This window comes from Halichoerus grypus, chromosome 9, assembly GCF_964656455.1.
Source record: "Halichoerus grypus chromosome 9, mHalGry1.hap1.1, whole genome shotgun sequence".
Taxonomy (NCBI): Eukaryota; Metazoa; Chordata; class Mammalia; order Carnivora; family Phocidae; genus Halichoerus; species Halichoerus grypus.
The window spans coordinates 109,596,565-109,610,858 of record NC_135720.1 but is presented as its reverse complement, the minus strand read 5'-3'; the positions used below and the strand labels follow the sequence as shown (position 1 = coordinate 109,610,858).

Below are 14,294 nucleotides of genomic sequence, written 5' to 3'. Positions count from 1 at the left end.
ACATATCAGTGTATTCATTTTTACTGCTAAAATTTATCAGTAAATGTTATTAATTGATAAAGATTGATTTTGCCAATTGATTAAAAAGAACTATCAATTTTTTTTTCCCCAAAGACCAAATTCCTTTATGGTCTTGTTTAAGAAATCTTAATTTATGCTGGGGTCATAAGTTTTGCGCATTCCTTCTGGTTCTTTAATCCACCTGAAATTAATTTTTGTCGATGGTGAAATTAAGAGATTTAATTTTATTGTTTCCATATATACGTCGAGTTAATTGCTTCAGTACCATTTATGATAGCTCATCCTTTCCCCCTTGGGTTTAGGGTGCTTAATCTGCCATGCAGCAAGAGTTGTCTTTGCCTGGGTTGGTTTCTGTCATCTGTATTCTTGCCCGTTGGTCTATTTATCTGTCCGATTGTCAATACCATGGGGCCTTAACTACTGTAAATTCATTGAAAACCTCAGTTCTCTTATAGTAAAGGCCCTTATTTGTGGTTCTTTAGGAGTGTCTGGAGTATTCTTAGCCCTTGGTTCTTTACATGTTTTGAGAGTTCCAGGAAAACAAAAATCAACCCTGTTGGAATTTTTAGTATAGCTATATTGAATTTATCAATTACGGTGGCAAGAATTGCCACTTTCAAAATAGTGAGTCTTTCTATCCATGAATGTGGGATTTTAAGTCTTCTCTAGCAATTTTAAGTGAGTTTCATTATATTCTCCATAGAGATCTTGCCCATCTTCTGTTAGACTTTTTTCTATGTAGCCGATTAAAAAATTATAAGTGAATTTTTAGAATTTACTTTTTAATTGTTTATTGCTGCTGTATATAAGGGCACATCAGTAATCTTGCTAGATGAACTCTCCTGTCAATTCTAATAATTTGTGTGTAGATTATCTTGGATTCTCTATGAAGATACTCTCCCCTCTACGAATAATGACAATTTTGTTCCTTTATTTCCAATTCTTTTTTTTTTAAAGATTTTATTTATTCATTTGAGACAGAGAGAATGAGAGAGAGAGAGCACATGAGAGGGGGGAGGGTCAGAGGGAGAAGCAGACTCCCTGCCGAGCAGGGAGCCTGATGTGGGACTCGATCCAGGGACTCCAGGATCATGACCTGAGCCGAAGGCAGTTGCCTAACCAACTGAGCCACCCAGGCGCCCCCTTTATTTCCAATTCTTATGCATTTTTTCCCTTGCACTCTTCCAGCGGCCAGGATCTATACTACGATGTTGAATAGATGAATAGCTTTGTAAGGCTAGGCAATCCTTATTTTCCTGATTTTGAAGGCAATGCTTATAAAATTCCTCAGTTAAGAATGATGTTTGCTCCCGGTGTGGGTAGATAGCCTTATTGGAAATGCCCTTGTCTTTGCAGTTAGCCATGCATTTTTACCTGAAAGGACATTGAAATTGTGTCTAATACTTTCTGAATTCCTCCCATGTGCTTCGCGCTCGTCTGCCTCCATAAGGCATCCTCAAGGCGTGTGAGAGGCAGGTCCTTCCCTCAGGAAGTAAAGCTAAGTCTCCACTGGGGAAAGTGGTCTTCACACATAAATCACTTGGCTTACACATGACTCTGCAGAAAAGCCGATGCCCTAGAGGGAAGGATAGTGTGGACGGACGGTGTCTGTGACCACATACCTGAAAGGACTTACACACTGGACCCAGGGAATTTGGGGGGTTGCGAGGAAGAAGGGCATTTTCAGAGGAAGAAAAGACACAGTCCCAGAGGCAGAAACATGCCTGAGGGGTCCATCAGCTTGAGAACTGAGGCTTGTGGAGCAGACCCGTTGGCCATCTTGCCAGGAAGGAGCCTTGCTTTCTCCCACAGACACCTGTACTGTACCCGGAACTACATCCACCTGAACCTGTTTGCGTCCTTCATCCTGCGAGCATTGTCCGTCTTCATCAGGGACGCGGTCCTCAAGTGGATGTACAGCACGGCCCCCCAGCAGCACCAGTGGGACGGGCTCCTCTCCTACCAGGTGTGTGACGTGTTCAGGAAGGGGCCTGGAGAGGGATGCGTAGTCAGTGAAGGCCAGCCTCCCCCCACCCACCCAGGCCTGGCACAAAGAAAAGGCAAGAGGGGCTCCGCCTGGTCCTCAGGGAGCCCCCAGTCCGATGGGAGAAGCAGTCCACCCTGGGGAGCCCCCAGGCTAAGGAGGTGGATGCTCTCCCTGCCCCTAAGGAGTGGACTTTGGAAACAGAGCCAGGCTTGACTCCCAGCTCTGCTACTTACTAGCTGTAGAGTTTGGGGCAAGTCACTTAAGTTCTCTGGGCCTCAGTTTTCTCACCTGTAATGGGGATCATGTTAGCTTCTCCCACCCACGAGAGTGATTCAGTGAGCTAGAGCAGGCCAAGGTCTTGGCACGGGCCCTGGCAAGAAGGCGTTAGCTCTCTCCTCCTTCATTCAAGGTGGTAGGGTAGCAGCTGGGGTAGGATGGGGAGGGGGGTCAAGAGAGGCAGGGGCAGAGCTGTTGTCCCCTGGGGACCCTTCCTCTGCCCCCAGGATTCTCTGGGCTGCCGCCTGGTGTTCCTGCTCATGCAGTACTGCGTGGCAGCCAATTACTACTGGCTCCTGGTGGAGGGCGTGTACCTGTGCACGCTGTTGGCCTTCTCTGTCTTCTCCGAGCAGCGCATCTTCAGGCTCTATCTGAGCATAGGCTGGGGTAAGGCCCACTGCGTTCGGCTCACGCGCCCCTCCGCCCCAACCTGTGGCATGGGAGGTGGGAGACCCTGACCTCTCTCAGAACTACTGCCTTCAGGCTACCCCAGGAAGCCAGCTTGGGACTCAGAACACGCTGCTGGGCCAACGGGCCCGGCCCACTGGCTAACTCTCTCCTGGGCACAGGACTGTCTGCAGGGGGCTGTGGTTACACTCCCCTCCCTGCACAGCCCTAACCACTTAATGGAAGCAGAGGCCTCCACCCTGTCTGGCCAGATACACCACACGCACCATTGGCGGCCACGGAACTGTCCTCAAGCACCTCTACTTCTGAGACCTCTAGGGAGGGAACCCCGCACCCAGTCCTTGATACCCAGGCCCTGAGGGAAATGGAGAGTCCTGGGCCTCAGGGTAGGGGGTCGGGAGGTGAGCGCTGAGGGGCTGTGGCTCTGTCACCCAATGATGAAGAGGAGGTTCAGAGGAGCCTGGCAGGGCAGGGCTGGTCAGCCAGAAGCCCGCTGAGGAGAGGGTGGACTGCGGATGTGCCTGGAGCCCAGCTGGAAATGTTCTAGCCAAAAAAGTTTGTGGAGATCCATTGTGTCTTTTTTTTTGCTGGAACATTTCTGGTTGTGCTTCTGCCTCTCGCCGCGTGGGATTCTGATGAGAACAGGGGCTGAGACCCCCACCACCGGCAGTCCCCCAGCCCCCACCCCACGACAGGGAAAACAGATGCAACGGTGCTTACTCTGGAGGGGCCCACCGGAGCCCCCCTGGGACAGAGCCAGAGAACCCTGCCCTCTGGCCCTTCCTAAACTGCCCGTGTCCCTGTCCCCACCACAGGACCCTGCCCTCCACATCGGGCTTGCCATTCATTCCTTCATTCCCTACTGTCGTTCCTTCCCTCGCCAGCCTCAGGCTCTGACCACGACCGCCCCGACCTCTGGGGACTTACCGCCTCAGTCAAGGCCACATGACGTCCCCCTCCCATACTGGTTCCTGCCCCTGAGCCTTTGCAAGGCTGTCCTCCATCCAGCCCACCTCCTCAGGAAGCCTGCACAGGTTGTCTGGCCCTCTCAGCCTCCCTGCCCCTGTTCTTCCCCTGCATTCCTTTCTGCTGCTATCCCTCGTTCACTTGGCTCTCTACGGCCCCACTGTAGAAGGGGGCCTCTAAAGGGGGCCATCACTATCTTGAAGGCACCAAGGCCCAGAGAGGGCAGGCCCTGATAGGCAGAGCAAGCACTGGAAACAGGCCTCCTGACTCCCAGGCCCTGGGCCCCTGCTGCCCCTCATGGAAAGTTCTCTGTCCTGTGCTGCCTCTGGAGTCCCCTGAAGGCCCAGCTGAGCAAGCTCAGGCCTCTGCGCAGGTGGGCAGGTGGCCTGGCCTCTGTGTCCCACTCCCTGCTTCCACCCTTCCCTCCTCCTCCCACAGGCCCCACCCCTCCCTGCTCTGCCTTCCTCCCCTCCCAGGCTAGGGCAGTCACCCAGGCAGGGGGCAGCTGGAGAGCCCTGCCGCTAACTGAGGGTGGGTGGGGTTAGCTCTTTGAGAGGAGCTCTGGGAAGCCTGTCCTTAGGGTGGGGGACCGTGTCTGTCCATTCTGGGAAACAGCATCAGCACTGTTAGTGCCTGTCTCCATGGCTACCCGAGGGCAGGAACAATCAGAGGGACAGTGTGATGTGTGCAGAGGAGCGGGGGTGGTTGGTGGAGGGTTGGTGGGGACACATGGCATCCGAGAGGTTTCTGAATGTGAAATGGGGGAGGGGTGCTCATCCTTTCCCACCACCCCATGCCGTGGCTCAGGGCTCAGGGTCGGAGGGGGCACAGGCGTAGGACCTGGGGGACCTTCCTTCCCCTGAGAACACCCTTATCTTGAGGAATTGGGATGGGGAGATACAGAGAGAGACAGAGGGGCAAGGACAGAGGACAGAGAGCCAGATCCGCAAAGAGCTTAGCTGTGGGGCAAGGAGACCTAGCCCACGCTGGGATACTTGGAAACAACTTTTAGCTTCACATGCGAGCAGAAGAATCAAAATTAAAACTCTGACACAGTTGGGGAGTCCCCAAAAGACACGTCAGCTTCCGCAGCCATCTGCCAGCAGCAGGGTGCCCCCATAACCCACCACAAAGAGGCTGCCCAGCGGGGGGCAGGGGGGCAAGTGATGGACAAGGGAATCATTACTTCTCAGGGCCAGTTCTGTGTGACTTAATTTGGGCTTTTTTTTTTTTCTCCAGCCTGTCTTGTTGACTTTCTAAGCAGCCAGCAGGGAGTATGTCACGTTTGCATGTGGCAGAGCCCTAGGGCCTGCATTTTTAAAAGGGCTTTGTTAAGGAGAGGCTGATGAATGAATGAAGTTCGCAGGGTCTTATTGATAACATGAGTGAGCTCCCCAGTCCTGGAGTGGAGTCTCAGGGAGAAAGGACAGCAGGTGGCTGGGGATGCCCAAGAAGGAGGTTTCCATGGGTGTGCATGGCTCAGGGAATTGGCAGGTTCTTGCCTGAGAGTTTCCCTTCTCTCATTGATATATTGATCCACTCATTCCTTCCTTCCATCCTCTTGGAGTATCTTCTATGTGGCAAGCTCTGTGCTATGTCCTGAGGACTTTGGAAACCACCCGTCCCTTGTGCAGTCTCATGAAGGCCTGTTACTAAAGCATCATGGATGCTCAGAGGTCTGGCTTGTGTGAAAATAAGTGGCCAAGGAGAAAGACATCTGATCAAGAATGCTGGTCAGCTGCTCTTCTTCCTCTGTGCCCTGTCTGCACCGTAGTTCTAGGCATACCAGCTACTCAGGAGCTGCTCTTGAGGACATGGAGCATGGTGACAGGAAAGGCTATGAAGTGGGCTCCACCCTGGAAACGTGCTCTGGGGGGAGACCCCCCTAAAGCCACACATGCATATGCACGGACCCCCCTACCACACACTCACATCTGTGTCCATACATCTTAATACGCACACTCTTACCTATCTCCCACCCTGGGAGAGGCACCCGTAGGGACAGGTGTGGGGAGTTGGTGCAGAAAGCCACTGAAGATGGTTGGCATGGGCGCGGGAGGGCAGCCCTGCCTTCTAGTCCTACCTGTGCCCTCCTGAGCTCCTGGTTCATCTCCATCTGTCGTGAGGATGGGCAGTTCATTTGAAGTCGGCAAACGTATTGAGCCCTCGGGGCGAGCCAAGCACTGAAGCTCTGAAGATGAATGAGGCTCTCCCCTGAAGGAGCTGGAAACCAGTAGAATGAGTTCTCTACTGCTGCGGAACAGAAGACCCCACAACTTAGCTGCTGAAAGCAGCCATTCTTATCATAGTTTCTGTGGGCGTGAATCTGGGTTCCATTGAGCTGCATGCCTCTGGCTCAAAGTCTCTAACAGGGATGTAGTCAAGCCTTCGCCCCGGGTTGTTGTCAACACAAGTCTTCCCTGGGGTTGGAGAATCCCTCGCAGACTCACTCGCAAGGCTGTTAGGAAGCGCGGGTCTTGCTGCCTGTTGGCTGGAGGCCTCCCTTCCTCACCACAGGGGCCTCCACGGGCTGTCTGAGTGCCCTCATGACCTGACAAATGGTGTCCCCCAGAGCAAGCGATCAGGTTGAGAGAGAGAGCCCAAGGCAAGCCTTGTATAACCTTTTAAGACAGTCTTTGATAACCTAATCTCAGAAGTGACATGCCGTCACTTCTGTGTACGTTGTCAGGACGCAGACCGATCCTGACACAGCATAGGCTACAGCACGGTGTGAAAGCCGGGAGGTGGGGGCCGCTGGGGGCCTTCCTAGAGGCCGCCCGCCACACCTGTTGAGTCTCAGCCGAGTGTCGAGTGTTAACGTTGGAGCTGTTGGGACCGTGGGCCGCTGTGCAGTTAGCTGGGCTGTTGGCATCAAAGTCAGGGCCCCTACCTCCCCTCCAGGCTTCTGCCCAGCCACCTGCAGTGTGTGCGGGTTGGGCACAGGTGGCTGGAGGGGCTTCTGGTGCCTGAAGGAGTTGATTGAGATGGGCATGTGGGCCGTGGCAGGGGGAGAAGGGCAGCAGAGGGTTGGCCTGTCCCCACCTCCTCCAGCATGTTCTCCCCACTCCATGGCCTGGTCCCTCTGTTACCTGGGTGTCCTCGTCCTCATGCCTCAGCCAGGACTTGGGGGTGAGCTCCGACAGTGTGCCTGGGAGGGGGGGACTGGGGAGGACAGATACAGCCGGAACGTGGTAGGATCCTCTCTCGGAGGAAGAGCCCGGGAGCGGAGCGGGGGGTCGGTGTTGGTGCTGCCGCGCTCTCCCGCTCCCAGACCAGCCTAGCTCCACATGTGCCAGGAAGTGGTTTGTGGTCAAGGCAAGGGGAGGGGCCTGGGGAAGGAGAGGCCCCTGGGTGTGCCTGGTGCACGCTCGGGCCTGCCAGCCCTCGCCCCTCTCTCTCTTTCCCTCTCTCCTCTCAGGTGTTCCCCTGCTGTTTGTTATCCCCTGGGGCATTGTCAAGTACCTCTATGAGGATGAGGGGTGAGTGTCCTGCTCCTGGGTCCCCATCCTCAGACCTCATGGGATTCCTTGACGCCTGGGGTGCGTCGCTACTACCCATTGGGAGGATAAACCAAGGGACCAGGAGCTTAATTTACCAATTTAGTTCTCTAGTCCCCCTTCCCTACTCCTCCCCAGGACTGTGTGATGACAGTGCTGGGTCCATGGGGTCTGTAGTGGTTTTTCTGTAATAACCGTGAAATGTTTCTGCTATTTTGTGTGTGATGCTAGGCACACACATGACTGTTCGTAGGTTCCTGAAGGGGCCGTGTGTATCTCTCTGTGTGACCATGTATTTAGGACTCTGGGTGTGTGTGTGTGGCTTGAAGGACTCTGCATGAGTCTGTGGGACTGGTTGTTGGATAGCTCATGGTGGCCGTGTTTGTGTGCCCCTGGGCCTGCACCGTGAGCTGGGGGCTTTGTGTGTCTCCCTTCCTCTTCAGCTGCTGGACCAGGAACTCCAACATGAATTACTGGCTCATTATCCGGCTGCCCATTCTCTTTGCCATTGGGGTGAGTGATAGTGTGGGGGCAGGGCTGGCTGTTCTGGTGGGCCCAGAGTTGCTGCGGGAAGGCCTGGAGACTGTGGGTGTTTCGAGAGGGCCTCTAGCCACCCTCTCCCCTCTGCCCCACAGGTGAACTTCCTCATCTTTATCCGGGTCATCTGCATTGTGGTGTCCAAACTCAAAGCCAATCTCATGTGCAAGACGGACATCAAGTGCAGGTGATGTGCCTGAGCTGGCTCTGTTGGACACCCTCAGCCCTTGCTTCCGGAAGAGACAGAGAGATCCTGGGGTGCTGAGCTTGGAGCCCTGCATGACCTTCTTCTCCCACCTGGCCCACCCTGGGACCCCAAGCCTTGTCCTTAGCCCTGGACCTGGGGCAGCTCCTGGGCTTGTGGGGGTCTTGACCTCTACTTCCCCCTTGCCAGGCAGCCCAGCCCAGCGTATTTGGGGTGGGAGAGTGTCTGTCACCCCTAGATGTGGGGTTGGGGCACAGAAAGGGGAAAGAGTCCATTGGGAGAGATCCAGAACAATGTCTTCACCTCACCCTCAGGCTTGCCAAGTCCACACTGACGCTCATCCCCCTGCTGGGGACCCACGAGGTTGTCTTTGCCTTTGTGATGGATGAACATGCCCGGGGGACGCTGCGCTTAATCAAGCTGTTCACAGAGCTCTCCTTCACCTCCTTCCAGGTGACCTCATGGTCGGGGGTCCTCACTTGCCAAGTCGCAGAGTGGGAGTGGGCAGAGACCAGCCTGTACCATGCAGATGGGCACCCTGGGGCCTGGGGAGAAAGAGGGCTGTGCCCAGGGTTCCATGGCTGGAGCACAGCTAGGGCTAGAATCAGCGTCCAGCACCCCCCGCGTGGGACAGAAAGCCTTCCCAGAGGTAGCCTGGCTTCACAGCAGCCATCTACTGGGCTGCTGCTCGGTGGCAGACACCCTGCCAGGGGCTTTGCACACATTGTGCATTTATCCTCACAGCATCCCAGGAGCTGTGTGGGATCACCCGATTTTACAGAGGAAGAAACTGAAGCTCAGAGATGTGAAAACAAGATGTGCCGGGTCACATGGTTTCCAAAGCCAAGAATTCATCCTCTCCACTAGTATTAGATGATGCCGAGGGTGTAGATGTATGAGAGCCTGGTCCCAGCCCCTCAGGAGGCCTGTGGGAGGGCCACACGCACAGAGGCCCATGCATGTGCACTTCACGTATGTGCGCACACATACACACATAGATCACAGTTCTGGAGCACTGAGTGTGCTGAGTGAGCAGACGGAGCCATGATGGGGAAGATGGCCCATGATCAGAGGACTTTCTAGGGTCAGACCTCCTCAAGGAGAGGGCGGTAGAAGAGCTTCTTCAGTATCTAAGCAAGGGGTCTTCTTTCTCCAGAAAGAAAAGGAGAAGGAACCCACCACTCCGGCTCTGGGCCTGCCTGGGCTGCCCAGTCTGAGGAGGTGGATGTTGGGGCTGGAGCCCAAGGAGTTCAGGGTCTCCCTGCAGGGCACCTCCCTCCCGCTTCCTCCCTGCTGACATGACTCTTGTTTCCAGGGGCTGATGGTCGCCATCTTGTACTGCTTTGTCAACAATGAGGTAAGGCCTAAGGGGGACAGTGGGGACACTTATGGGCTGCTACTATGCTTATGGGCTGTTCTAGAGTTGTCAATGGGGACTCCCATCCATCTTTTCAGCTGAAACCCCATACCCATCCCACTAGGCACTAAAGCTGAGGAGACATCTTGTCCATGAGTTGTATTCTGTGCATGGCTCTCTCTCTCTCATGGCTCTCTCTCTCTCTCTCTGTCTCTCTCTCACACACACACACACACACACACACACACACACACACACACACACACAGGCATACCCTAATGGATGTGAACTTGGGGAAGACCCAGCCTTGTGTGAAGGGGGTCCCGAGTGAACAGGTGGTGGTTAAAAGATGATTCAGCAGCAGACGTACCCAAGTCACGTACTGGGGCTTTAATAATCACTATCTTATTTAATTGTCACTACTTCCTCCCTCTCCCACAAAAAAAAAAAAAAAAAAAAAATCCCTGCTAAAATTATGGTTTTATTATTCCCATTTTTCACACATGAGATCACTGGAGATCAGAGAGAATAGGAAGCTTGCCCCAGGTTCGGCCTGGAAGTGGCAGAGCTGGGACTGGAATGCATTCTAACAGAGAGAGGAAAGTACCCACTCTCTGTGTGCAGGGGAGAGCCCCGCGCACCGGGGCAAAGCGTGTGTTCCTCCGGGGGCTTTCTGCTCGCTGGGGTGGAAGAAGGGGGCTGTTGCTGACCCCCACACCCTCTCCTGCAGACCCTCCTGGACCACAGCCCTCCCTTCCCTGAGACCATCAGCCCCCAGCAGGAGGGGGTACCTTGGGTCTATGGTGCCTGGGGAAAGCCCCTTCCGCCTGGGTACCCAGCTTGATCTGGCGCAGGTCAGGAGCAGCCCCACTCCGTCAAACTGGATGCCACAAATACCACAGTGCCACCGCCCCCTCCTTCCAGAGGGGAAACATAATAGTACTAGATGAGGCGCTGGGGTCATCTGGGGAAGTAGCCACAAGAGGGTTAACCCCGGCAGGGAAGAGAGGGCGGGAAATCTCCCATTCCAGAGTCTGCAGGGCAAACTGATGACTCTCTTAACTCTATTCAGGCCCAGGTGAGAGTTTATATCCGTGAGGCTGGGGCTCAGATGACCCGTGGACACGGTTCCCCGAAGGGCTGGTGCTCTTGGTGTGGCTTCTGTCACGAGTCTGGTATCCCAGAGTTCAGAGATCTCAAGAGTCTGCATTCATACACTAGTTTTACTTGTGCTCTGGGTGTGGGGGACGTGAGGGCAGCAGTGGGTGGGGACCTTGGTATTTCAGGGAGCCATGACATGGCTCAAAGAGCAATGCGATGCCGTGGGAAAGATGTGGGACGTGGGCTTTGGCGTCAGGCCTCTGCTCCCATCCAGGCCCCATCGCTTAATGAGCTGTGTGGCTTTGGGCAAGTCACATGCCCACAGTCTGATACCTATTTCCTCTTCTGCAAAGTGGAGTTAATGATGCTCAGAGCACATGGAGCTCTAAAAGGGCGGGAAACACTTCCTGAGTGTTTACTATGTATGAGGGGCTCACATGTTTTATTAAATGCAATCTATGTAGCAGGTGTTGTCATCATTCTACAGGTGAGAAAATTAAGCCTTGGCGAAATGAAATGAATAGCCCCAGTTCAGCAGCTAGAAGGTGGTGAAGCTGGTGGACGGGGAGGGGTCTCCAGTGATGACTCAGGGCTGCAGGGGCTGGGAAAGGGAGGCAGTGAGTGGCCCATAGATGCGTTCTGGCCCTTCCTATGTGCCAGTCTCAGAGGCCCAACCAGGCTCCGTGTGGGGTGGGCCGGGGAAAGAGAGGAGGCCGGTGTAGAGCACACTCACAGGGCCTTGTCCTACAAACCCTTGATCCACGGGAGGCAGCACGATGTGCCAGCCTACTTCTTCCCCACATCCGAGCCTTCACAAAGAACTTCCTAAAAACCTGAAGAAAATGTTGAGAAACGAGCTCTGCAGGGGGGGCATTCCCCTCAGGAATGGTTCTCAGCTGGAGGGGTGAGGTGCTACCTGGCCCTAAGCTCTGCTGCTTTATTTCCCAGGGGCAGGGTGGCAGGTGTTCCTGTGTGGGCTGGAGAGAGTGAGGCTCCCCTCTGTGCACTTCTGCCCCTTCTCACCTTCTCGGTCCCTCGCGGTTCCCGTTTCCCACTTCTCCCTCCTCTTCCCCAAAACCACGCCCGCAGCATATGTTGCCCCCAACACACATGCGTGCGAGGCTTCCCCACCACTTTTGTGGAGAGTCTCCTTCCGACTGTCTTCCTCAAAGCCCGTCACCCATCACCTCCCCACTTCACCCACCCCCCAAGGCTAGCCCAGCTTTGTCAGTAGGGAGGGGCGGGCACACATGCCCCTGGGCAACTAATGACCCCTGAGTCACCAGATCCCCAACTGGCCTCTCCCCTTGGGCTCTCCCAGGCTCATGCTGTGGGGTCCAGGAGGCCAGTGTACCGCCCAGTTCCCCAGAGACACCTCAGGGCCTGGCTCCTCCAGGCACCAGGACAGACGTGTCACCTTCACTGGGCCACAAAAACACACGTGGCTCCTGGGCTGAGATCCCTGTCCGCAAAAGCTGTTCTCCAGACCCAAGGTTGCCATGGCAATGCCAGGTACTTGTGACCCGAAGAGAAAAGATGGCCTGGACATGGGTCCTGCCTCAGCTGCCCAGAGAGCGGGCCTAGGGGAGGGGAGGCCTGGGGGTGGTTCTGCTGTGGCTCGCGTCCTCTCACCATGGCTCTGACCCAGGAGCCTGAGTGCCGGTCCCAGATCTGCCGCTACCCAGTCGTGCGACGTGGGGCAGTCACTTTGCTTCTCCCCCCGAGTGTAAACAGAAGTGAGTGAGCTTTACCCATTCCTCACAAATCCCAGAGCCAGGGGCCTGGCCAGACAGGCCCTCAGAGGCAGGGAGTCGGGTAAACCTAGCGTGTGAGGAAGCGCACCGCCCTAAGTGCTGGGACAGGTGTCTGGGACCATGGTGTCATCTCCGCTGTTTCACTGTAATAACTCAGTAGCAGAAGGAGCCCCGTGTCAGATGCTCGTTTTGTCACTCGCTCCTTCCCTCAGCCCATTTACAAAGCACATGTGGAGGGCCTGCTCTCTGCGGGACACTGTGCTAGGTCCGGGGATCCCAGATGAGGACGAGGTGGTCCTGGCCCTCACCGGGCTGAGTGGGGAGGAGACGCGCCTGAACCAGCATGACCTAAAGAGTCCTGGGAGCCAGGAGGCCAGGGCTTAGGAGACCAGCTTTGAGGTCAGCCCCGATCTAGGTTTGGATCCCGGCTGAGATGGAGGGAAATACGGAAATACTCTGCACCTCAGTTTCTCCACCTCGCAGTGCGCAAGAACAACGGGAGCTACTTCACAGGGTTGCTGCGAAAGTTAACTAAAATAATCTGTGGGAAGCGCTGGGCATGTAGCAAGTGCCCAATAAATGGTGGCTTTTCAGGACAGTTGTCTTGACGGGGACCATCGCAGAGGTTCAGGAAAAGTTCTGAGGGTGATGGAGGCCGAAAGGGCCGCATGTGTCAGCGCTCTGAGAAGTCCCGGTCCCGTCCCTCTTCCTGCTGGTGTCCAGGAAACCACCTCAGTCCCTGAGGTGGCTTCCCACAGATGTGCCTCAGTTTACCATCTTTCTCCCCAGCCTCCGCAGTTAAGGGCTGTGAGATGAGATTGGTCTCCATGCTGCTGTACAAGCAGAGGCCCCCGTCAGCCTCTGGTGTCCCGGTGCCCCCCTGTCGGCGGCCATGGGCCGGTCTGCTCCGTGTCCCTCCCGCACCCACGCCTGGGTGCCCCTGGTGCCGCTGCCCGGGAGACTAGGGCCGTCCTGGCAGGCAGACTCGGGCCACCTTGGCTCCACGCTGCTCAAAGTTAGGCTCTCCCTCCTCCTCGTCTCCTCCGTCCTGGTTCCTGTCTCCCGCATTGCTCTTGCTCTCATTCTCTTCCGTTAAATAATAGCGTGATGGATTGCGGAGGGGCCTTAGCTGAGTCACGGAGTTTAGAGATGGAAGAGACCAATTAGGTCATCAACATCATCTCTCTCCTGAGGAGAGGCGGAAAATAGGAGACAACGATAAACAATTTTATTGGGATATTAATTTAGGCGCCCGAAGGCCTTGACTTGTGTCTCTTAATATAATGCAGTGGATTTCCCCCCCTCCTTCCCTACTAATGTAATAACGGGGCCATTTTGTGGGCAGTTGGTTTGCATGACGGCTTTTGTTTCCCTCCTTTTCCCATGGAAGGTCCAGATGGAATTTCGGAGGAGCTGGGAACGCTGGCGGCTCAAGCACTTGCACATCCAGAGGGACAGCAGCATGAAACCCCTCAAGTGCCCCACCAGCAGCCTGAACAGCGGGGGCACGGTGGGCAGCAGCGTCTACGCAGCCACCTGCCAGGCTTCCTGCAGCTAAGCGCCCAGCACCTGCCCTCCCTGTGGTCTCGCTGCTGGCTGGCCGGCCGGCCCAGGTCAGAGAGCCCCTGCCGGGGCTGGGGGAGGGAGGGACGCACACTCGCATCCATCCCTGCTTTCCTTTCCCAAACCCATCAGACAGGCAAACGGGCAGTGCCTCCTGGGACCCGTGGCCACATTTCCTCTGAGGAGAAACAGCTTGCTAATTTGATCACTGTGGCAGGAGGAGAGAAAAACCGATTGCTGCTAAACTGAGCAGGGTTTCTTCCCGTGAAGCCACCAGGCCCCTGGGGTACCCCAAGACAGAGCAGCAAATCAGCCCCAGACTCACACTCAAGGTCAATGGCTTATTAGCGAGATCGGGGCGTGCAAGAGGAGGTGCTTCTGAAAGAGGCTCATATAACCTCAGCCAAACAGAGCTGAGGGAATGCGAGCCAACTCTGTTTGCCTCCGGTTGGGTCACCACCCCCACCGCCTCCTCATGAAGGGACGCTCTTCCCATGTCTGCAATGCTTGTTCATCTTGCCCCCTCATCTCACCACCCCGCTTCTCTGTGGGGGCTTTGTTTGGGCCACCAGTGGCAGCTATTTCTAGAAATGGCTGTGGGTGGTGTTGAGCATGAACGCTG

General features: G+C 55.3%; 1 protein-coding gene across 1 annotated transcript in view; it reads left to right on the top strand.

Moving 5' to 3' along the window:
- Positions 1-13,771, top strand: part of GLP1R (glucagon like peptide 1 receptor) — a 34,061-nt gene extending 20,290 nt beyond the window's left edge. Inside the window, exons 6-13 of the mRNA XM_036118914.2 lie at positions 1,834-1,987; positions 2,512-2,671; positions 7,077-7,137; positions 7,599-7,668; positions 7,791-7,879; positions 8,212-8,350; positions 9,213-9,254; positions 13,500-13,771. Of these exons, the coding sequence (XP_035974807.1) occupies positions 1,834-1,987; positions 2,512-2,671; positions 7,077-7,137; positions 7,599-7,668; positions 7,791-7,879; positions 8,212-8,350; positions 9,213-9,254; positions 13,500-13,667 (883 nt within the window). The 3' untranslated portion in view covers positions 13,668-13,771. The remainder of the gene's footprint in view (positions 1-1,833; positions 1,988-2,511; positions 2,672-7,076; positions 7,138-7,598; positions 7,669-7,790; positions 7,880-8,211; positions 8,351-9,212; positions 9,255-13,499) is intronic.
- The last annotated feature ends 523 nt before the right edge of the window (positions 13,772-14,294 follow it).